The sequence below is a fragment of the Bemisia tabaci genome, chromosome 9 (assembly GCF_918797505.1).
Source record: "Bemisia tabaci chromosome 9, PGI_BMITA_v3".
Taxonomy (NCBI): Eukaryota; Metazoa; Arthropoda; class Insecta; order Hemiptera; family Aleyrodidae; genus Bemisia; species Bemisia tabaci.
Window position 1 is genome coordinate 402,756 of NC_092801.1, and position 24,792 is coordinate 427,547.

Genomic DNA, 24,792 nt, shown 5'->3' on the forward strand with positions numbered 1-24,792 from the left:
CCAAAATCACGTCTAGAACTTTGTTGAACTTTTCCGTCATCTTGCTTATTTACATTGGGCCAAACTAGGAGCGGAAGGGCTGGGGTTTGTTTACATTAACTTTGTGGCTCCACGATAGCCGACCAATCAGAGAGCGACACGCTTTTTCTGTAGTAAAAGGATTAAGATGGCAATACTCTCCCGTATACAGGTACTCTACGTAGAATGGGTCAGTTTAGAGTACCATTATGAAAACGTCGATTTATGTAGCTCTGAGGGCTCGAAAGGGCGAGAACGTGTAAAACGAAAATCACTAGAAAAGTGCCGCTCCCAACCTGTGTATTTGAAAGATCAATCAATACGGCCGACAGCGCATTGTAAACGGCGTCTTTAAGGATTAAGACTTCGAAACTAGGAAAATGTATGCGAAATCGAAGTTTCACACGTGCTTTTATGATTAATGAAACGACGGGTGAGAGTTGTGAAAATTATTACCACTGAATAATGCGAGTTCATAGGTTGGCTGCCCTTTTGAGCCCCAAGAGCTACATGACCTGATCAAGCCTAACCTCCAAATTTTCGACGCGTAGAACGTTTTCGACCTCAGATGTCGGACCCGAACTTGGGCAGCTGCACCTCAAGTTTTTAGATACGTGATCCGAAAACTTCAGAGATCCATACGACCTCAACTTCGGGTTCTACGCACGAAGTTTTTTTCTCCGTTTACTGGGAAAATTGCGAATATTATTTTCCAAAATTTTCAGATAATTTGGTACGCAATTTCATCTAAAATATCTGAAAATGTCATGGAAAAATATGCATTAATATTGTGAAAAATATATGTTTTATCAAGGAAAATTTGGCAACTCTGGAATGCACAGCACATACGGCGTTGTTCCTTTAGGACGGGAGTATATAGGTTCTCTGGGTTGACGGTGGCGCGGGGAATTTCTCGTCGCGCGGGGCCTGTGTGAACGCGGCTCAAGTCATGATGTCAGAGGCCAATCGATACGCGCTCGTTAATTGAGCGCGGCTCGCGGTGGCAGCGGCTAATGAGCGGCCCGCGCCCAAGTCCCGTCTCCGGGGCCTCGTGTCAAAACCTCGCAAGTCCATTTCCCGACGAGCTCCCAGCTGCGTAAGAACTCATCCATACTGGAGCTCACGGAACGGCAGACAAGTTCTGTTTTCACCATCACAGATTCAGATTAGTGCGTCTGGACGGATCCTCGATCCGTTTTCGGGAGTTGCCGAGTTGGAACCGGCCGGCTGCAGGCTGACCAGACACCAGACGTCTGCGCCAGAAATCATTCAACTTATTCCCTGTCGTAGAGGAAACGTTTGGCTCTTTAGTTTTCTTGCACAGCAATAAAATACAGTACCCTCTCGCTGTGACGGATCGGCAAGGGATCGTGCGATTCCTCCGCAAAAGAGGGATTTTCGTTATAATGAGTGTCGTTATAGCGAGAGAATATTGCATCAGAAGGAACGAGGCAATGTAAAGTGCAGTTAGACTGAGGGCCATATCTACAATCATTGGCCCTGCGGGCCTATTATTGACATGTATAGACAAAGCTACAGACAAAGAAGACATAAGGAGTATAGGGCGATCCAATTGGTTGAGGGGGTAAATGATGGACTAACTGTTGGGTCTCTCGTGGGTTGCCGTTAGTTAGTCTATTAGCTACGTCCTTTGTCCATTGCAACCACCAGCTTCCACCGATAGATTCTCTCCATATCCCTTTTGTCATATTTGTCTATAGCTTTGTCTATTAATTTCAATAATCGGCTCGCTGGGGAGGTTCTGAGATATCCTTATCCATCGTCTAGCGCTTTGTCTATCAATTTTGATAATCATTCAGCATTGTAGCGGACTCGAATGACGTCACAAATCTTTCTAAGCCTACTGAAGTGCGTCCATTTTTTCTACAACAAAATTTAAAAGTATTTAACCACATAAAGGGTCATATTTATATTCGTCTCTTAGGAAGCCCACGGTTTACATTGTCATTAGCGGGGGTTCAAAGACATGGCATCATAAACAAGAGAATTTTTGCCAACCTCGAGAAATTTTCGAGTATTTCTTTGAAGTAGTAAAAATTGCACCTATGCGCCTTTCCCTCCAAGTCCCTTATATTTTCTTGTCTTTCTTCTGAGTCTGTACTCTGGATCCACTAGACTTCTTTTTTTCTTTTCTCTTTTTTTTTTTTTTTGTAGAAACGGGTGGCTGGAATGAACAAAGGGAGTGATAAGTAATAGACTATCTAACGGCGACTCACAACAGATCTGATGGTTGATCCACCATTCGACGGTGAAACTACCAAACCACGTATCTCGTTTGCGGTGTTTAAAAATCTACGCTCACATTTTATTTTTTTGAAGTAGACCGAATCAATATCATTCCTTGAAATTTTCACAGAATTTTCTCCGCACGAAGAGGAAAAATCACAGAAATTTTCAAGACTGGATGTTAAGTAGTTTTTCATTTAAAAAATAAAGTATGACAGGAAGTCTGCGACGTCGCAAACCGAGATACGTGGTTTGGTAGTTTCACCGTCGAATGCTGCCTTAAGTCGAGTTCGCACGCTGAAAATGGAGTCGTGAAAATTGGTCATCGGTGTCGCTCGGTCGGTATTGAATGTTGACCCTCGAAACCCATTTTTAACTAAAGTTTACTTTATACAAAAGCATGTTACGAATTTGTAAAAATTTACAACTTTTTCGAAATGATGGCTAATTGGACTGAGTTAAGCAGAAAGGAACCAACCCACATTTTGGAAAAAATTGAGTTTCGAGTGGTTTTGAACTCAACCACTGCTCTATTATCTATTGCCAAAAATTCAAAGTTTTTGTTGAAGCAAATTTTGCAGAAATTGAACTTGAAGTTTATCTTTTACATTGAGTCTTATGCAGGAGTCCGAACTTTAAACCTCTTTTTCTCGGTTCGATCCCGATGTGGCTTGGTTCCTTTCTGTTTGACCCCGTTCAATTGGACCCGATCTCATCGATCGCTGAAAATTGCGTGTTGCGGCCAAATTTGTGAGGGCACCACTCAACGCTGCATCGGTGAACTCCATATTCAGCTCGCATTTTCTGGGTGTGAGTCGGCATTTGTGTATGGTAACCACCCGTTTGAACCATTAAAATCGATCCATTTTCCGTACGTCTATTCCTGTAACTTTGTCTATGGATGGGAATAATCGATGTCGGGAGAGAAGGACAGGATGATCGGGGCCGGGCGCCAAAAAGCGACGCTGGACCCGATGCGATAAGCGACGCTCGACGGTCGGCGACTCGGTCCGTGACGAATGCGGCAGCTTGACGTCCACGTCCATCCGTGCGGAGCTATCTCATTTGACGCAAACTCGAGCAAAGAGAGCGGGACACATCAAAGCAGCATCATCGCGCCGAACGGGACGCCACCACCGCCACCGCGCGCGCCGGCGGCTAATTGTCATTCTCCCTGCGCCTTGCGCCCTCCGAGTCCTGGGTTCGAACCCCTGGGACCTCCACCCCTTCGCCCTCCCCCATCCACGCCTTCCCTGTCCCCGGCGTGGGTTGGCACCTGGAGGAACAGGGATTTTTCACTTACTCCCATCCCCGTAAGGGACACAGTTTCCACATGCTACTCAAAAATACTTTTTCCACGGAATTGCCACAGAATTAAGAAAAAGAAATTCCCTCCTATTTCCCTGATTTCCCTGACACATTTTAGTGAAATTCCCTGACGATTGAAGATGCGTCGGATGGTTCAGAAGGCATAATTGAAAATAATTTTCAGGCAAAATTTCTTGTTCAAAATCTCAAACCCATTCTAGAAAGCAAATGAAGCTGATTTAACAAATTTTCCCTGACATTTTCGTCATTTTCCCTGGCATTTCCCAGGTTTCCCTGACTTTTTAAAATCCACTGGTATTTCCCGGTTTTCCCTGACTGTGCCAACCCTGTTTTCACCCATTGAAACCCAAATGAAATATCCACACTGCCAGCTTATTGTTGAGATTGATAAGACGCAGCTACAGACAAAGAAGATAAGAAGGATGAGGTGATCCTATCGGTTGAAACGGCGGGCGGGCGGTTCCCATAGACGAAGAGCCACATGATATGCACGCGATTCGTGTCGCCGTGTCGCCAGCGGCAGTTGTCGCCGCGACGTTTTTTGGAATCGCGCGATCCATATTTTGTCGCCGCGGCACCTTTTTTCTGCCGCACACGACACCGTTTTTTCTGGAGCGCAAAAGGTCCAAAACACGTGCTCGAGAAGTTCAATTCCAAGCGGCGACACAATAGGAAGGATAGAAAAAACGGGACACTAAAAATACTCGAAAATATATTTTCTATGAGAGTACCTGTAAAGGGCGAGTTTTACCATCTCAAGCCTTTTACCACGAAAAAGTGTGCCTATTTGTTATTGAGGCATTCACGGTAGCCCCTTCGCTCCTAATATCGCACAAAGGTAAACTAACAAGATGGCGACAGGCTTGTGTAAAATGATGAGGATTTATTACTTTTCCACTTCTGAAATAAGTTCTTCAACAACATTGTTGGATATATTTGTCAAAAAGTATACTTTTCCTATGAGAACCATTCATTTCAATCCCGATAAACAGATTCCTCTTCATTATGTTTGCGTTCGTTGATCCTATAGAGCCCCGCAAAGAAAATATGAAGGTGAAGAACCAATCACAGATGAGCAGACATAGCAATGCTTTCCCTGTATCAAGGTACTCCAGGCTGCCTCTCCTACAATTGGACGTATTTCTATCTAACGGAACTATGTGACATTATGACGTGAGCCCTGTTATGCATATATTCTTATGGGTCTCAGGGCTCATGCCTTAATGCACATAGTTCCGTTTGATAGAAATACGTCCTAATGGAGGAAAAGCAGTGTTGTCAACTTGCAAATGCGCAAAAAATTGAGAGATTTTAATCCTTATAGGTACTAAAGGAAACTGATCTTAAAGTTCTTGGGTTTTCGCATTGAAAAAACTAATTTCCCTAGGGATTCGTTCCAGGAGGCCGGAGACTCGAAACGAAACACAAAGGGAGAAAAATTCGAGATCAGGATTCGAGATGGGAAAAACGTCAGTCGGTTTCGCGAAATGATCTCAAATATTTGCCTACTTACGATTAGTTCATAACATTTTCGAATTGAGATTTTTCTTTGCCTCCTCTTATGTTATCCCCACATCGGTCGCACGGTGTGCGAAGGGACGGAATCCAGAGTTTAAATCATTCAGGCGAAAGACAAACTGGCGAAACTTGAAAGTTTCGGCTGCCAGTGCTGTCAAGTGACAAAATTCCCTGGGTATTCAGTTGTTTCCCCTTGATTTCACGAATTTTCGCCAGCTTTTCCCGCAAAGATATATTTCTTTAATTCTCTCAAATTCACCTGTTTTCCGAGTTCAGATTGACAAGTTTCTTTGTATTTAAAAATTTCCTAAAAATATCCTCGTATATCAAAGAAGACCCTCCCCCATCTTTAAGGGCCGCATTTTCTGCCTCCACGACAGTAAATGGAAATCCCTAAAGTCATCTGAAAAATTATCTTTTTTTTAGCACTTAAATGTTCAATCTGTATAGTTTCCATCAGAACATGGATGTGCTCGAGGACTTTTCAACGGGCGCTTCACACGATAGGAGTATGAGAATGTTGAGCCTCGCCGTGAAGGACGCGGTTCCTACGACTGACTACTTCGGATACTTAATAGAACGAAAATTTTGGATGCGCTACTTCTAGGAAAACATCAATTTTGGGAGGAAAAAAACATTTTGAAATAACACAAAGTGTGCATGTTTCATCATTTAGCACTGGAAAAAACGTATCTTGGATCCAGGGTCCACATTCTTATAAAAATTGACAAGAAAAAGTACTCTCGTTTCAATCACACTTTTCCCAGAATCGAGAAAGAAATCGGCTGAAATTATGAGGCTTGGCTCTCGATTCAGGCAAAAATCAGATTCAATCAATAGTATGTTTTCTTGTCAAATTTTTCAAAGTTTGGACTCCAGATCCAAGAGACTTTTTTCCAGTGAGGGCTTTTTCTGCCTCCTCGAGGGTCATTGAAAATATACCTTACGCCATCTGCGAAAATATCTTTGTACCACTTCAGTGCTTAATCTGTAAAGTTTCCACCGGGAAATGGATAAACTCCAGGACATTTTAACGGTTTTGAGCACGAAAATGCGGGTCCTTTCCATTTACCGTGATCACCCAGGACGTTCTTTTAAAGCTCCTTTGAGGTGTTTCTTGGTAAAATTTAGAGCAGGTTCCGCTCTATTTGAATTAACTCACGAAAGCGCCGAGTGCCATCTGCGGGCCGATTATTAAAATTTATAGACAAAGAGGACAAAAGAAGTATAGGGCGATCCTATTGGTTGAAATGGGTAGTTCTTCATAGACTAAGAGGGTAAATGATGGACTAACTATCGGGTCTCTCGTGGGTTGTCGTAAGTTAGTCTATTACCTACCTCTTTTGTCCATTGCAACCACCCGCTTCCATCAATAGGATCCCTCCATATCCTTTTTGTCTTCTTTGTCTCTTGCTTTGTCTATCAAGTTCAATAATCAGCCCGCTGGGGGACCGCGTAGCGGTCAGAGGGTGTACCCTCCAGTTGATGTATACCAGAACCAGGGTGTCTACCAGTTTATAAAACCCAAAATTGGGGACTTTTAGGGGTGTTTTTTCTAGAAAATCGGGGACTTTTTCCCCCGAAATTATAAAAGAAAGGAAGCTAGTTGGAGCGTTAAAAGGCGAATTTAATATATAGGTACGACTAATTTTACAAGTCATGTTGAACCGATGAAAACATACGAAAAACCAAGCAACACTTCAGCTATTTTGTCCCTGGTTATACCGCGCCGCCGCGGCTGGCGGAAAATTTGAAAATGCCGGTGTTCAGAACGATTTCTATCATTTATTGGGGACCTGAACACGAAAATTGGGAACTTTCGGGGATATCGGGGACACGCTTCCAAAATCGGGGATAATCGGGGACGTTGGAGACTTTCGGGGAGCGGTAGACAGCCTGCGAACTAAAAACGGAAGCGGAGAGTAAGAAAATGTGTGATTCCCGGGATGAGGCAACGGTGGAGGAGGGCAATAATTCCGCCGTGAGAGTGAGTATCGACCTATTTCTTTGGTTTCCTCCTTTTACGGGCGCCTCCGCCTTTTTAAAGGCCTTCCACTTTGAATCCCTTCATTTGGCGAACTTTCGGAGACTCTCCGGGGACCCCGGCGCGGCCCGGCGGTGGGGCATGTACGTTCGCTTGGTGGGCTTGTGTGCGTGCGAGTACGTGCTCCGGGAGCCGGGACGCTTGTGTGCCCGCCGATGGGATGGCGTCGTCGTTCCGGTCTGTAATAAAAGCCACCGGGATCAACGCCACCGATCACACTCCTTTCCAGACGTCTCCAGAACCGTCTGTACTTCCGTCTTCACGCCAACGGGCCCTTCAAGTATTACGAAAGGCATTTTTGCCAACCGTTTGACCCCCCCCCCCCCCCCCACTGTAAGGCACCCGTAAGAAATCTCTGACTACGCTTTTTAAATTACGTAAGATTGGCCGGGACCCCCCCCCCCTCATTTTTTCAGAAAAAAAAACGGAGAAAGCCTGGTAAAATAGCTGGAATAAATTCGATATAGGATTTTGTAAAGGTATTTTGATGAAAATCGGCAAAAAAAGGAAGCAAATAATTGAAATTTAATTGTCAGGGTGTTTAACAGTTATACAAAACCAAAATTGGGGACCTCCGGGGACTTTGAGGGGTGTTTTTTTTTTACAGCGGAGAGCTTACGTAAGACAACCCCCCCCCCCCCCTAAGTGCCTTACGTGATACTTGAACGGCCCCAAACTGAATGTCTTTGAAATGGATCATACACGCAGCCGTTAAAAGCCCAAAACAGGACGCTACTATTGGCACGTCACAAAAAAGCCATATAAATCCATTAATTTAGTTGGTATCATAGACTGATTTGATAACTACTTCATTCGATAAGATATCCAACTCAGTGGTTCAAAACAAAAAAAAAAAAAAATAAAATAACATGACCTCATGTACAAAGTCTATGTATGAATTAATTGAGGGGCTTGGAGGACAAGACGCATAAGTGCAGTTTTTGCAATTTCGAGAAGTGCGTGATTCAAGTTTTGAAATTACGTGGATCCTTATGGCGGAAAGAAATTTTAGACCAACTTTTTGATGCTTAAAGATTGGGATTTAGGAGCAAATTTTTCACAGAAGCACCAAAGCTTTACTTGAAATCATTGGTAGGTATCTCGATTTTTTCAAAAACTGCACTTATGCGCCTTGTCCTTCCAAGCCCAGTGGGTCTGTTGCACGCAACAGACACATCCAAATAAATATAAACTTGACCAGTGAAATCGCACAAAAATCACATTGGGCACATTAGAAAAGTCTGAAATCCACTCTGGAAAAAATTTCTCTTGGATCCAGGATATGTAGACTCCTTAAAAAAATTGACGAGAGAAAATACTCTTGATCCAATCAGATTTTTGCTTGAATCAAAAGGAAATCCACTTAAATCAAGAGGCTTGGCTCCCGATTCAAGCAAAAATCCGATTGAATCAAGAGTATTTTTTCTTGCCTAATGTTTCAAGAGTCTGAACTCACTGGAAAAAAAGTAACTTGACTAGAGTCCTGACTCTTGAAAACATCGACAAGAAAAAATCATCTTGATTCAATCGGATTTTGCTCGAATGGAGTAGTTACCAAGTCTCTTAATTTAAGCGGATTTCTTTTTGTTTCCAGCAAAAATTCGATTGAATCAAGAGTGAGTACTTTTTCTTGTCATTGTTTTCAAGCGTCTGGACTCTAGATTCAAGCTACTTTTTTTCCAGTGCTCTAGATACAAAATACTTTCTTCTTCAGTGTTTGGGGTAATCCTACACTTAAAATTAAAATTAGACCTAATTTGACCGAGGATAAACGGTAATTTTTTCATAGGCGCGTTCCGAATTTTGAGGAGCGTTGACCGTGTATAACTCTGTCCACAGAACGGGTTTGGGATTAGATTCGCTTTGCGTTTGAGTTGAGCGTTTGTCATTGTCAAGAACCCACTTCTAGCCTCGTTGCTCATTTTCGTGTGGTTTTGAAATCGTCCGAGTAGGCCAGTTGAGTTGTTGGCGATTTACTTGGACGAGGACTTATAACGGTCCAGAGTCAAAAGTCACATCCACGCTGACTCCTCACTCAGGAAAGTTCCATCGTCAACACCCAACGTTATCAACGCCAAATTCTACAAATCCTCCAGCAATTCTAACACGCACACTAGTTCGCAATTCCCCAACATATTAATTCTAACGAGACTGAAGCAGTGAGGGTAGGATTCGAGGATTATTTAATCAGTGATTCAACACGCACTTTTGGATATCATCAACGGGCATGTGTAAACTTCAGATAAAGCAAAAAGGAGAGCTGTTTCTTGCAGAGACTGGCAAAGGCCTCCGCTCACAGGGATGCAAATTATTATCAAAAGGGGTGCAAAAATTAGAAAAATTGTCGTTAAAAATTTGTCAGATATAACTTAGTAAAATAAATTAATTGTTTGAGTCAAGTTGGCAACCTTGGAATGAAGTTACGTTCCTTCGTGCGGAAGACTACAATTTGATGTCATCTGGAAAAATGGGGAATGTATCATGTATCGGGGAAATCGGTCGTGGATCAGGATATTCTGAGTGCGTCGAGCATTTTAAAACTTCATGCAGTTTACTGTAAAGTACCTATGTAGGGAAATTATGGACATGTCCGTAATTTTGATGCTAATGCCGCAATCACACGCTGAATTTAGCAGCTGAATGCGGAAGTCAACAGTCATCGCCCAACGGGTGAAATTTAGCAAATTTGAGTTATTTTCATCCAGATGCGTATCAAATCCACTCGAATAGTTCAGACAAATTCAACATTAGTCCGATGGTTGCTGAGAATCGTTGCTGAATTTTGCGCGTCACGCGCAAAATTCAGGCATCGGGCCGATGACTTCCACATTCAAACCACATTCAGCGTGTGATTGCGGCATTAGTCATGGAGCTTTTAGGGTCCAAAAAGGCAGCCAACTTATGAATTCAAAGTATCCAAAGTGACTTATTATTACGATTGTTACAACCCCTCGTTTGTAGAGCACTCATTTGACTTACTCTGCATAAATTCACTCATTTTTTTGGAAGAAGGCTCATTTAGGATTAGGCATTCGTTGGCCACCTTGGTTTGATATTGGAATGTGAAGATTGGGAGCGGTAATTTCCAGTGTTCCGCGTGAGCAGGTTGGCTGCCTTTTTCGACCTCAAGAGATCCTCATTTTGACAGATCCGTGCTCTCTCTTTGTGGTTTCTCTAGCGCGAGGAGTGGGCGCATCATTTGGACTACATTTTCCAATTAAGAACCAAGGTAGATTTACACAGGTATGGACAAGTTGAAAATTTCCCATGAGGCTCAGTACGTGTCACATGACTACGTGACGTAGGTTATGGGCCCGCTTTTTAATTAAATTACAATCAAATTAGCATTCAAACGTTTGTGCGATTAAACGTTAAAATTAATATCGCATTATCAAAATTGTGCAAAAATCCACAAAATTTTGACAAACGATAAACCGAACATAATAAATCAAAATAATCAAAACATACAAAATGGCGGAAGTTAAGGGGCTCTGGAGAGCCAATCAGAGGCCAGTTATTTAGTTCTGTCCATACCTGTGTAAATGTATCTGATTAAGAACTATAAATTTTGATCCGGTTTAAAAACAACGTATGTGCCATTAGTTTCCCTATTCATAAGTGTTTTTTTTGATGAGTCAGAATTTATAGCTCCAAATTGCAAAATGCAGCCCGCATTTTGTCTCGGTATGAAAATCAACGTGGCAATAGTCCCCGGCTGGCGGCACTCAAAAGCTACTTTCGGGGATTTGGTATCGGGAATCTCAGCTGACTTCTAATGATGATCGATTAGCCATGTGTCAAGCGTTTGTTTGGTAAACTTGGGCAAAGCGCTCCTCCCAACCGACTACTCAACACGTCTCTTATCAATCATCACGAGGGAATCAAACTGCCCACACCGTCCATCGCCCGCGCGGCCTCGCAGCATCCTCCATCGCATCCCTATTCCAGGGCTCATCCGCGACCCCGAATCACGTCACGCTCAAGGGGTGGGTGGCCAGGGGTGCGAATTCTACCAGGCCTCCGCAATTTTCTCCAACGCCCTGCGTTTCCGCGATTTGCTCAACGCACTGATAAAAATGTTGTTACAGTTTTGGATGTGTCCCAAAGTTATATCATTCTACTGGAGTTGAAAATTTGGAAACCTTCGAATGGAGGGAGAAAAACACCCCTGAGCCTCCAAAGTTTCGGGCACTTCCACAAGGTGCTCCTGGTCACGCGGTCGAGAATAATTTCCACCCCTGTAGGCGGAGGCCTTTGCAAGTCTCTGCGAGAAACAGTTCCTTTTTTTTTTTTTTTTTTTTGCTTCATCTGAAGTTTGCAACATGCCCATTGATCGACGGACAGTCGAGTAGGTCTCCAAAGTGCTGAAGAACCACCTTAAACGAAAACTCATCTAGTGCATGTCGTCCAAGACCCGGGAGGGACGGAAAAGCTAAGATTCATCGGATAAAGAAACATCTCCAGGCAAATTGTGTTGGTTTGATATTAAAATCTATGGCATTTTTTGTGTTTAGGTTGGTCGCCCTTTTGGGTCCTAAGAGCTCCTCATTTCGATATGTCCGTACTTTCCCTGCGGGCTGATTATTGAAATTGATAGACAAAGCGATAGACAAAGAAGACATGGGGAGTATGAAGTGATCCTATTGGTCGAAACAGGTGGTCTTTGCAGACTAAAAGGGGAAATGATGGACTAACTTACTGTCGGGTCTCTTGTCGGTTGCCGTTTGTTTGTCTATGACCTATCTCCTTTGTCCATTACAACCACCCGCTTCCACCAATAGATTCTGCAAATCCTTTTTGTCTTCTTTGTCTATAGCTTTGTCTATAAATTACAATAATCGGCCCGCTGTGAACGTACTCTGTTTTCCTGATTTCTATTTGTCTCCATTTTCTGCAACAATCTCACGGATTACCCCCCCCCCCCCTCCCCTCTGTTTTCATTTAGGGTATTTGGTCCCTGGAAGACACCGATACGCCCCGAAGTCTTAGGAGGATGCGACCGTTGCGGGTTGACGACTGACCTTTCCCCCCCTGGACCCCCCTCGCGGCCGGAACGTCGGCTTATCGCTAGCAGGGCGGGGGGAGGGGGCGGGGCAGGGTCCCCAAGCGGGGTTCACGTGAGTCGTAATTCGTAAACGGTGACGCCGCCGAGCGAGATGACGCAAGCTGCTTTGCATAATTGCACCCGGGGCCGCCGCGACGCTCGGCGAAGCGTCTTCCGAGCAGGCGTCGCGCGTCGCGTCGCCGTAAAATATTTACGTCGGGAGCTTCAGGGAAGAGCTGCGCGCGCCCTCGAGCTCGAAAACGCGTGACTCCGAGACCTCGGCCATGTTTTGAAATTGGCGCCACAGCATCGATGCGGACGCATTTGGAAATTGCTCAGGGTGTCTTAGAGTCCCTTTATATCGAGAGTAGAGTCCCTTCATACTGAGAGTCAAGACAACACCCCCTCATGGAGTCACAAACGGGAATAAAGATTACATAAATTGAACGTTTTTTGTAATCTTTGATCGGCCCATTCTCAAATTCCTTTCTCCGTTCCTTCTCTCATTCCGTTTGTTCCTTGCCGAACCCGTAATTCCCCGGTCCATTCCAGATTATAATCTTTGCAATTGGTGAAACTGTAATCTTCATTCCCGTTTGTGACACTGTGAAGGCCTAAAATACGGGAACCAATCAGAAATGGATTCACATTGTCTTGACTCTCTGTATAAAGGGACTCTAATCGAAAGTACAGAGACAATACGAATCCATTTCGGATTGGTTCCCGTATTTTAGGCCTCCACATAGTGTCACAAACGGGAATAAACATTACATTTTCACCAATTTCAAAGATTCTGAACTGGAATGGACCGGGGAATCAGTGGCACGGCAAGGAACAAACGGCATGAGAGAAGGAACGGAGACAGAAATTCAGGAATGAGTTGATGGAAGATTACGAAAAAGGTTCAATTTGTGTAATCTTTATTCCCGTTTGTGACATACGTGAGCCACGTTGTCTTTCTTAACTCTGAGGATGTCTTGTGTCTACCGTCATTATAAACCAGAAACACTGAAAAATATCAGGGCATTTCGTCGTTTACATCACGAAAGAACCTAACTTCATTTCGATGTTGCCGAATTTTTTCTCGCAAATTGCATATCAACTAAGAGGATCTTGAGCATTTCGAACTGAAAATTTCACCGATTTTCCCTTCGATTACACACTTCAAACGTTTAAGCGCAAACGACGAATTTCTAGTTTGTCTAGCTTTGTCTATCGAATTCAACGATGAGCCTGCTCGGTCTGCCGAGAGGAAAACCTCGGTCCATACGAAGCGACGAAGCTTAATGGCCGTTTCTCGGCTCAGAGAACTGTGCCAAATGTTCCAGCCGGGATGAACACTCATCTGGAAACCCTGGTAACTTGAACAATACCCGGTACCCAGTAATTTTATCGATTTTGTCGTCACACGGTCCAGAGAGACGAAAACCTGGGTTATACATAAACTGCTAGAGTTTTTTAGTCCCTTTGGACTCGGAAGACTGACGATGAATCTGCAATGCTAGTACGAACCCTGAGATCCCTCAGAATACGTGCATGACAGGGCACTTCCACGTAAGAAATGAGAATGCCTAGCTTGTTCCGTTTTTAATTCAATCAAATTTTAGATGACAAAAAGGCTTTAAATTAATGTGGTCAAGAATAGGATATTTAACGGAAATAGCCAAGTATATGTTTTAAGTTTGAGAGCGCGTATCTCGCTAAAATTTATTAGAGAATCACCGAATTCCAAAGCCACTGTTGGATCTTGCAACCGCTCTATCACACGAACCGACGTATTCGATTGACAGAATCGAAAGTTCGGTCCGATGAGCTGAAAAACTTTCGCATCTACGAAACGGAACATGCTCTAAAAGTACCGACCATTATTCAGTTCCATTACACGCGTTCGTCTCGTGCGATCAAAGACGAAATTTAACTTCATTAAAAAGAACAATTCTAATGGAAGGCATTTAACAAATCCTTGCTTTCTTTTAATGCCAAGTTCACACGCTGAGAATGAGAATTGAAATGGTTTCAAATTCACCCAATTTGCATCATTAGTTGCCTAGTTTAGTTTTATACCTCATTTTCTTAACAAAAAAAAACACACTGGAAAAAAAAAAACGCATTGGGTCTAAAGTCCAGACTCTTGAAAACATCGACAAGAAAAAGGACTCTTGATTCAATCGAATTTTTGCTTGAATCAAAACGAAATCCGCTTAAATTAAGAGGCTGGGTTCTTGATTTAAGCTAGATTCTGATTGAATCAATAGTACTTTTTCTTGTCGATATTTTTAAGAGTCTGGACTTTAAATCCAATTTTTTTTTTTTTTTTTTTTTTTTTTTCCAGTGCACGTTAGTCTTGATTATCCGCGGTGATCGGGACCGCAGCGGCCGCGGATAAGCAAGAACCGCGGATAATCCGAAAATCAGCTATTTGACCAGGGAAAGGAATCAAAAAGACTGATTTTTAGAAAAAGCATCCCTGTATGGGTGTTTAGTTCAGCTAATTATTCTAGTAGGTAAAATCCGTCCAAATTTCGATCGTAACCGCTTCGTACCGCCTACGAAAACGGTTCCTCCAGACAGTCCCGGCCGAGCACGGTGGCCCGTTCTGCCGCGCTTAGGAAAAACGCCGTATGAACCTTCAAACGTTGCCAAATTTCCCCCGATAAAATATTTATTTCCAAGGAAAGTCGTGTGAGTATTTCATTGAAATCGCCACATAATTTAGATCAAATTTTGAATGAAACTCTCTCAGTAATTGAGGGAAAATATGGAAAAGTTTCCTCAAAAATTCATATTTTACCAAAGGAAATTGAGCGAGGCCTGATGGTTCATAGGGGGTTTTTCCTGAGGATGGGAGCGTTGGAAGTATAATTTCTCGTCGTTAAGTCACTCGACAAAGCTGGCAGAGTCGACGGAACACTCGCCGAATTAGCGTGAAGATGAAGCCCGGGGGCTAATCGGCAGTACCCGGCAGCTCGCCGCACAGTGGACCCAGTCAATAGGAGAGCTCGCACAAAATTTGAAAACTTCAAAAGCTCTTAACTCCGTCTATTTAAGACTTTGAGCTTCCGAAAATGGTTTCACTGGTTTTCTCGTGAAATTTGCATCCAAAAGCACCCCTAAAACTATCATGGTGTCTACAAAAACAGGCTGGCCAAAAATCATTACTTTTACGGTACTTTTTCAGTACATTCCCAAGAGATTCAGTACCTCCCAAACAGAGAAATTCAGTACTTTACCGGAACTTTCCTTCGACAAAATTTGAAAAATTTCAAAAATTTAAACTTTTCGCTCGAATTTTCGACAAAAATGACCGAAAAATGAAACAATTTCCGGGCGTACAAGCGGAATTTCCGCACTTTTTCAGGAGTTCCGGACCGCCCTTGAAAACTCAGTACTATTTCCGGACTTGTAGACACCCTGACTTGGAAATGTGAGGAAATAAACATGGAAATTCGGAGTTTTAGTCGAAAATTTCATGTGCGCGGTCTCCGATTGACAGGACCCACTGTGCGGCGGGTCCGCTCCTCAAAGTCCTGCGGGCCGGTGAACTTACAAGATAATCTCCAGCCATCAATTCATCACCGCGAGTTGCTTTGATCCTCCACTTTGAGAGTGTTCGGTGCACGGGAGCCTTAATGATGAGTTATGACGCCGAAAGTTGCCACGTCCGCTCCGATTTCGCGGGCTTTTCGGGCTCTTAATTCCTCGGCCTTCCCACCGAACGCCGTTCCTCCATTTTCACGTGAGCCCTCTCGCCCGTAATGCACGGCACTTTCCGGGGCTCACGTGGAGATGTAGATACGCGGTTGCGTCAGAGGAGCCACGAATTACGACCCCGAGTCCGGAGTCAGGCGCCAGTCTGTGACTGCCACCCGCGTTCCGACGCCCCGCCGCACACTGGATCCAGTCAATCGGAGAGGTCGCACAAAATTTCCCAACTTCAAACGCTCATAACTCCGTGTACAGCGCAGGCATTTAGAAAATCAGCATTTTATCAAATGCCTGGGCAATAGCAATATTTAGCCAATTGAATTCGATTATTTCCTATTAGACAAAATAATAAATTGGGCCCGGTTAGAAAAAAATCTCAGTAAAATTTGCATCACAAATAGTATTTACGATTTCCCTCTGAGTAGACACTTGTCTTGAACTTTTCAGCATGTCAGAGACTACACACAGAAAAAAAGGATGGTGCTGACGACAGAACCTTTTGTTCATACGGCTCCCACAGTTTCTTTGTTACACTTACAGAACTTTTCTGTTGTGAGAACAGAACTTCTGTCGTGGGAACAGAGTACTCTGTTCCCACGACCAAAAGTTCTGTAAGTGTAACAAAGAAACTGTGGGAGCCGTATGAACAAAAGGTTCTGTCGTCAGCACCATCCATTTTTTTCTGTGCAGTATTTTTAGAATTTCAACATTTAAAAATATGAGAAGCAACTTAAGAGGAAGAGACAAAAAGAGTTTCTAGGTTTGATGATATATTTTTCCACAAATATTGAAAACTCGTGAGCTCTTCGCCATTAATTCACAAAATTTCGTAGACAATCGAAATTTAGCTATCTGCCTAGGCATTTGACAAAATGCCTGATTTCACTATTTGCCTGCGACATACACAAAAATTTGAGCTTCTACAAGTGCTTTCATTAATGTCCTCGAAAAATTTTCTCCTAGAGGGCGCCCCTTGAAATTCAAAATGTGACGAAATAAACATCAAAATTTACAGTTTTAGTCAACAATTTTATGTCCAGTGTGTCTACTAAAACGGGCTGGCCAAAAATCAGTACTTTACAGTACATTCCCAAGAATTTCAGTACCTACCTCCTCAACAGAAAAACCCAATACTTTTTTAATGCTTTCAGCTGACGAAATTCGAAAAATTTGAATTTCCCGCTCAAATTGCGACAAAAATGAAAAAATTCCGGACTTTCTTGCAAAATGTTCGATTTTATCATTAATTTTCGACCGCCCTTGAAAAATCAGTACTAGACATCGTTTTCGATACATCAAAGAGGTGAGATTGTATCAATATTGATTGGTTCAACATGTAAACATGGCCTCAAAAGTCGAACGAGTAATCTGAGGAAACGGGGTTTTTCTGATGGAGTTTTGATTCTTATGAGTACTAAATGGCATCGCAAGGGGAAAGAGTTAGGAATTTTCTCATTTTCAGCTTTTCCGACTGAAATCCTGAAAGTTTTTTTTGAGGATATGTTCTATTGTTTTGAACCAAACGATACATCGAACCACTATCGAAAACGATCCATTTCCGGACTTTCCGGAAATCCCGTACATGTAGACACCCTGATGTCCAACGTCTCTAATTGACTCGATCCACTGTGCGCCGGTGACTGATTTAGTGATTACGACATTCGAAATTCGATGGTTTCACCCCGACCAAATCGACTGTAGTCATATTCATCGTTTGGCCGTGTTTTTGAGGGTGGCCTAATTTAATGGTGATACATCGGATTAAGGGGTGCCCCACCTGGCCGCTACGCCCAAAACAGCGTCAAGCACCCTCTTAGCGTTTTTATACGGAGCTAATTATTGGTTAAACTCATCTTCAGGCATCGCCTTGCTCCAGGGTTGCCACAAGTTTTAGAAAATGGATAGAGAATTTGCAGGTGTCTACGATTTGATGGATTTCGTGTTTATGTGGAAACTACTGAGTGAACTGAAAGCGAGGATACCTTTGGTTCGTGAATTGAACAATTAGTGGAAAAGATATGACAGAATGATCTAACCTGCTAAAATACATGTGTTTAAATGGGAAATACCGCCAGATGACGTCACTAGGCGGTGCATTTTCTCACTTTTAAATCATTTTTATACTATTTCTCATATCAGAAAAAAATTATAAAAAATACTGTGAAATCAGCTCTTTAGGCTCTTTCAGATGAAGCAATAAAAAATTGCGTGAAAATTCTCCATTCCCCAGATATTTCACTAATTTCCCTGACACATTTTGTTAAAATTTCAGGACAGTGGGAGATATGCCATATGGTAAAAAGACATGATTTGAGATAGTTTTCGGGCAAAATATGTTGTTCGAAGCGTCACAGCCACTCCGGATAGCGAATAATAAAGGTGCCTTGAAAATTTGTCCCGGACACTATCGTTATCTTCCCTGGCGTTTCCCGGGGTATCCTCACAGTTGCAACTCTGCATATCAACTCGACCATCGACCCAGGGATTGGTCGGATATTTATTAGGTTTTTCTCCCCTCAGAAATGATTTTTTTGAACTTTTCAAGGACCTAAAATGTTTTTCCACAAAAGTTTACTCAGGCCAAACTCTACTGCAAACTTGCGAAAAATTCCTTAGCTGCCCCAATGATTGGTCACAGTTTGGAAGACACTTGATTTCGAAAATTTGGACATTCGGTACTCTACCGAAGGAAAAACGTCGTGTGAACCTTCAGGTCTTGCCAAATTTCCTTCGATAAAATAGGAATTTACAAAAAAATGAGTGAAAATTTTTTCTTCAATTTTTCAGAAAATGTATCCGCAATTTGATGTACTTAAACCATCGGAACACTTCAAGGGACAATATGCATAAAATTTATTAAAAAATACATGTTTATTCAGGGAAATTTGGCAACTCTCGAATGCTCTTACGGCATTTATCCTTAACACGGCAGTACTGTTAACTACACTGCCGTACTTAGGAAAAACATCGTATGCATCTGTGAACGTTGCCATGTGTATTTTGATAAAACTCGAACTTCCAAGTAACCTATCAAATATTTTTCTTCCGCTTTTTCTGATAATTTCGTCTGAAATTCAACCTGAAGTTTCTGAATATTTAAAGGAGCTTTCTCCATTACTTTCCAGAAAAATGATTATTTTGTCACGGGGAATTTGACAGCATTTGAATGCAGAGGCGAATCCAGCAATTTGGCAACACGGGCTTCCCTCCATTTAAACCAACGTTAAACTGTTAAATAATCGATTCTTGTAGGAGCACCTGACCTCTCCAAGAATCGATACATTTCCATAGGTTTAAATGGAGAAAAACAATGTTGCCAATTCGCTGGGTCCGCTCATACGGCGTTCTTCCTCCAAGCGGGAGCTGTGGAAGTTCGGGACTTTTGAACGTCCTCGCGAAAGGTCAGCGTCGACGCTAATCTCTGGGCTTTTTATGCTGGGCGTCTAGGCCCTAAAAAAGGTCAATGCTATGCGTGGCCTGACTGGGAATCGACTGTTTTGCGCCGCGCCGTTTGGCGTTCGGCCTTACGCGACACTCAGCGGACTGGATGGCAAAAAATAAATGAACACAGTATCATCTCAAAATTTTGTCTAAAAGTGTTAAATTGTGCAGTATAATATTATGTGCAAATAAAAAAAAAAAAAAAAAAAAAAAAACAGTATGATCTGATCGTCCACAGAAAAAGGGTCCATATTAAGCCAAAACTCTCGAGAATGAATCATTGGAACGAGGTATTTTATTCAAAAGTCTGGAGTTTTAAAAGCAAAGGAGGTAGTAGTAGTAAGATAAGTTTATTTTAAAGCGGTGCTTTAGCATCTAAGGCCATTTACACCTCTGTGTGTTTACGTGGAAATCAAGGTTACATCAGTGAAAATACAAACGGGTTGAAGGGGAAGGTTAAATTTTGAGTTTAGTGGAGCGCATAAATTCAAAAAGTTTTACAAGATGAGTATTCAGAAGTAAATTTTTAAGAGAGGGTAAGGGGCAGGGAAAAAAACGTTTGCGGATTTCTTTATAAAGTGGGCAACTTATAAGAACGTGATCTACTGTTAAGGGGGAATTTGGACAAGAAGTACAAGCAGGGCGGTTTGATTGGGTCATCAAGGAACGAGAGAAAGAAAGAAAGAGAAGGGGGGGGGGGGGGGGGGGGTCGACGATATCCGACGAAACAAAAATTCAACAGGGTGTCTACTAAAATTTAATTTTGGATTTTCCTGATAATACCTGTCCTGATTTTTCCTGATATTTTTGACGCAATTTCCTGATTTTTCGCGCAAGTAAATTGACGCTCGTTTGATTTAAAATATTAACAATTATAATGAATTGAATAAAATGTTTGAAAAATGCTTGAAGCACTCAGAATTTACTGATCCATTGCCGATTTTCCTGATAACATCGAATTCCCTAATATTTTCCGGTTTTTACGGATAGTGATCACCCTGAAAATTGGGACCAGCGCAGCTAACTCTCCCTGGCGAAATCCTGTTTTATCGGATAGGTACCCAAATTTAATTTTTTTCTCGCTGTCTTTTTCTCTGGTTCTTACTTATAAAATTCTGGTGAATTCCATTGTAATGATAAAAGTATCACTCCTACAAAATAAAAGGATCCAAAAAGCCCGTGCATGGCAAACGGGACCTCATAGTGCCAATAAAACTCAGAATTGAGTTACTTATTGGTATCACTGTATAGTATTAAAGGTTTTTTGAACATGTTGACCCTCAAAAAATGGTGTATTTCCTCCGGAAAATAAACTGAGCACCCTCCCGAAGAAGTCAAAACCACAATAAAATACTCATAAGTACCTGGTATGCATTAATGCTGTCTCATTTTATTTTAAAGAAAATCGAATGAGAGTCATCATCAGGAATTTCCACGGAATATTTATAATACAGTTACCTATGCAGGATAGAGAATAATTAGGTTAAAAATCTAAACATCAATATTCATTGGTTTCCTCTGAAAAATTAATATTCCAAAAGGAATTTGCCACATCCTAAACTAAGATGCACACACAGGATGCATATTTTTAACTTTCTCCATCACATAACAAAAAAGTCGCAGTCATTTCTGATCGATGACTGATGATATTTTCTCTACCTGGTACCTGGTGCAGAAAATTTTTCAAACGCACCTGACTTGTCAACATTTCACAAAGCTTGCTTTTAGCCTGAATGAAGATTATGAAATCTATTAAAGATTCACTGCAAAACATGAACTAGGTATGTTAAACAGTCTTTGAATTTCTCTACAAAACTGCTCACTAAGTGGCAAATTAAGGTTAGAAGACCCTTCACAAAAATACCGAGGACTTGGGCGTTGGCAAATTTTTGTTATACTTCCATACCTAAGTACTTATGATGTTTTTCACGACTCCTAAAATTCGAACTTTAGATGTAATAGTTTTGAGGAAAGCAGGGCTAATAAGCTCTTCCGGCAATTTTACACACAGTTGTGGCAGTATTCAGTAGAACAAGAATAATACGAAGTAATGCGTACATTTATACGGTAAAAGATCAACATACCACTACTTAGGTCAATATTTAAAAAACGGTGCATGTCCTAAAATATTGTATTAACAACATGTTCTAATCAAAATTCAGGAGCGCATTGACTTATGAAGGTTGGAAGTCAACCCCTCCAATGATGCCGCAACTTTGAGGTTTTCCTTAGAACTTGAAAATGGCGCAATAGCTAGAGCCAATTCCTACTTAGCATTCCTGGTCATTGGTTTGAGGTTAACTGGTCGTAACTGCAGAGAACATACGGGATCGTACATGGAGGACATCAAAAAGTTGATTTTTTTTACTTGATAAAGTGAATTTATTCCGGGAGTGGAGTTTTCAGTTGAATAATGTGGCAAGTTTCATCGAAAGAAACAAATATTTCAGCAGAATCATATTTTAAATTAAGGAAAAAATGATTAAATGTTTGTCAATACATGGAATAAGGGCAGGTAAGGGTAAAAACGGATGCAACCTGCCAAACGAAGCCCGGCAGCTTCCCTTTGTTCTCTGCAGTAATTACTAACACACTCTCTCACAATTTCTTTGATGGCCAGGATTGCTACGTAGGAATTGCTTGAGCACCAAAGAAAGGTGAGTAAGTATTTATCTTTCAAAATGCCTTCCTCGTAAATAGAAAAGTGTAGCAAAATTGTGATGAATGAACTGATTCGACAATATCAAAGCGCCCATAAATACACTGCCACAGTGATGATCTTTTAAGTACGTTATTTTGAGAGGAAGACGTAATGGCCTCAGGATGCTTGTCAAAAGGGTGTATTCTCCATTATGAATGGCTCATCAATAAAAACAAATCAATTTTAGATACCTATCGGGGAAAATTGAATTCACGTGAGAAGTTCCAATAAATTTGCAAAAATGGAAAGAATGGTGACATCATCGACAATTAGTAAGCCCCTGTCAGTGTTGAATTTAATATAGGTTATGTATTAACCTCACACTAATAGGTGCATGAAGAATTTATTGATTATGAAAATGGCAAATTATAGACGTCTGTACTTAAGTGTTCAAATTACGGTGGTCTGACATTAGAAAGTTTGCAAGCAACCTATATATAAAGTAAATATTTAATATTTCGTTTTAAACTGAGCACTTTGCTGATAATTAGTGTTGACTTGAAGTATACAGCAGACAGTTGTCTGGGTAACTCTATGCCAATGTGCGATAAGACCTACTTAAATAAAAGTAACTCTTTTCTGGGTTAAAAGGCATGCATTGCCTAATTTAAATTATTAAAGAGCGAAACAAGTTTTGATTGCCTGGTGCAACTAGCCCTGAGCGAAATATGCGCTGTATACGTATCACTAACATATGAAAGCACATCGGCAGCAGGGTAATAGGAGGAAATCTATCATTGCGCAGTTATTAGGGTGTTCCGACGCAAAGGCACAGGAAAAATAGTAGAGAGCAGAGAAAATAAAGATTCCCACTCAAGGGCAAAACAATGAAATGTGTGTTCAACACAGGAAGAGGGCTCAAGGTTCCCACAATTAAGAGGATCCAGCTTGCATAAAACTCAAAATCTGAGCTGAAAGAGGCTAAATTGTCAACAAACTTCACTAACCTTCTCGGGCCTTGAGATAAACTGTGTTGGCGACTATATTCTCCAGTTCCATTAGTTCCAGTTTGCCTATCCCGAACTCCGGGCCAATATCGACCCTGTCCCATGAAAGATGTTTATTTCACTAATAAAATAAATTCCGACGGGGTGTGGTACGGATACAAACGCGAGTTATTCCTCTGGGAAATTCTTCGGCCGGACACACTCGCACTTGGGGAACACTTGGCTTTCCATGAAACTCATTAGGGTAAACAAATTCTACAGTAATAAGTGGATGTGGGGTTGTGATACACTTCCTCATAGCTGAGTAGATGTTATGGATGGACGAATGGACGAATTGGTAGCCCGATCGAGTTATCACTGACCATAGAGTCCTGACAGCTCCGCCATGATCGAACAGCAACATTCAGAACGCCAACTCTACAAACATATTACACACGTTGACCTAGTAATCATTTCAGCTCTCATAGTTTCAAAAGAAGAAAAAACCTTACGATCTGCTTCAGAAATACCTTCTAATAATAGATTAGTCAATTTTTTGTGTATTATGATTACAATAGTAAACCAGATTCGGAATGATTCACGAATTATAGAATCTGCTGACTGCTTTAAAATGTTGCCGTCACTGCGTTTCGCGGCTGCGCATTCCATCGACCAATGAGGGTTGACCATTAGACAGCTGAGCTTTTGGCAACTGGGAGTTGAGACGGCTGAGGCCATTTTGATTGACGATGAGCTTTTGAAGCTTACCAATCTCATCGACAACGAAGCATCGAAAGTTCAAGCGGGATCGCTTCGAAAACGAAGCTTTGCGAGAGCGCACTCACTGAATTCTACGCGGGGTCGCTGGACGCGACGTGAGTTACGAATGGCTCGTTTGTCTTGTGACAAGTTTAACTGCTTCAACTTTCAGCCTGTGACGTGCCCCATTTGACCATTTTCACGCTACAGCTGTGCCCGTATTTATTGGTCTTCATGCATGCAGGCGCACGAGGGAAAGGGAGGTACTGATTCTCCTGATTTGTTTCAATTTTCTCTAGGAGATCGCACGAATGGAACATGAAATTTTACGGAATGGAATTTTTTCATTATCCATGCAATTAATTAAACTCTCGCTGAATCCTCTGCAGAAGTTTTAAAAAGATTCCATGAATTTTTTCAAAATTTCATTGTGAAATTGCATTTCACAAAGTTTCATAAAATTTTGCAACTCTGGCAGCTGCATCACTCAAACTAGCAAAATCGCAACTGAAAGAAGTCCTCTTTGGTAAATGATTAATTTTTAAACTTGAGTCGGTCCTTTTTATTACTTTAATTTTTATTTAACTGTCTCTGAAAGATTTAGGTATACGCGAATGAATTAGTTTATTTAATTATTGGTATCGACTTAGCGAGCATAGCGAATACAATTTTAGAAACATGGAGGATCATTGGTTTCATTAAGTGTTGATCAAATGTGCAAATGAGATGCAATGGAATAGAAAGAATCGTTGGTAACTGTAGAAAACGAGAGGACTTCGTGACTTTTTTCGTCAATTTTCCAGTGCATTCTTGGTAAAAACAACGGGGTGGAATAGTATAGTGAAAAAATACTTTGAGTAGAAGTATAAGTAATGACCGAACACAAAAAAGCATGAAAAACTGTATACCTACTTAAGCACATGCCGTCCTCAATGCAGTAGGTGGCGCATCACCTCTCAGTTAACGCAAAGCAGAGGAGCAGCGCGCCTTCGATTTTTGCAAATGCAATTTATCCTGCTTATTAACAGAAATAGTTGCATGCTGTAGGTAAGGCGTTGTT

General features: G+C 41.7%; 1 protein-coding gene across 1 annotated transcript in view; it reads right to left on the bottom strand.

Moving 5' to 3' along the window:
* Window positions 1-23,359, bottom strand: part of Gprk2 (G protein-coupled receptor kinase 2) — a 59,054-nt gene extending 35,695 nt beyond the window's left edge. Inside the window, 1 exon segment of the mRNA XM_072304603.1 lies at window positions 22,995-23,359. Within this exon segment, the coding sequence (XP_072160704.1) occupies window positions 22,995-23,046 (52 nt within the window). The 5' untranslated portion in view covers window positions 23,047-23,359.
* Between the last annotated feature and the right edge of the window lie 1,433 nt (window positions 23,360-24,792).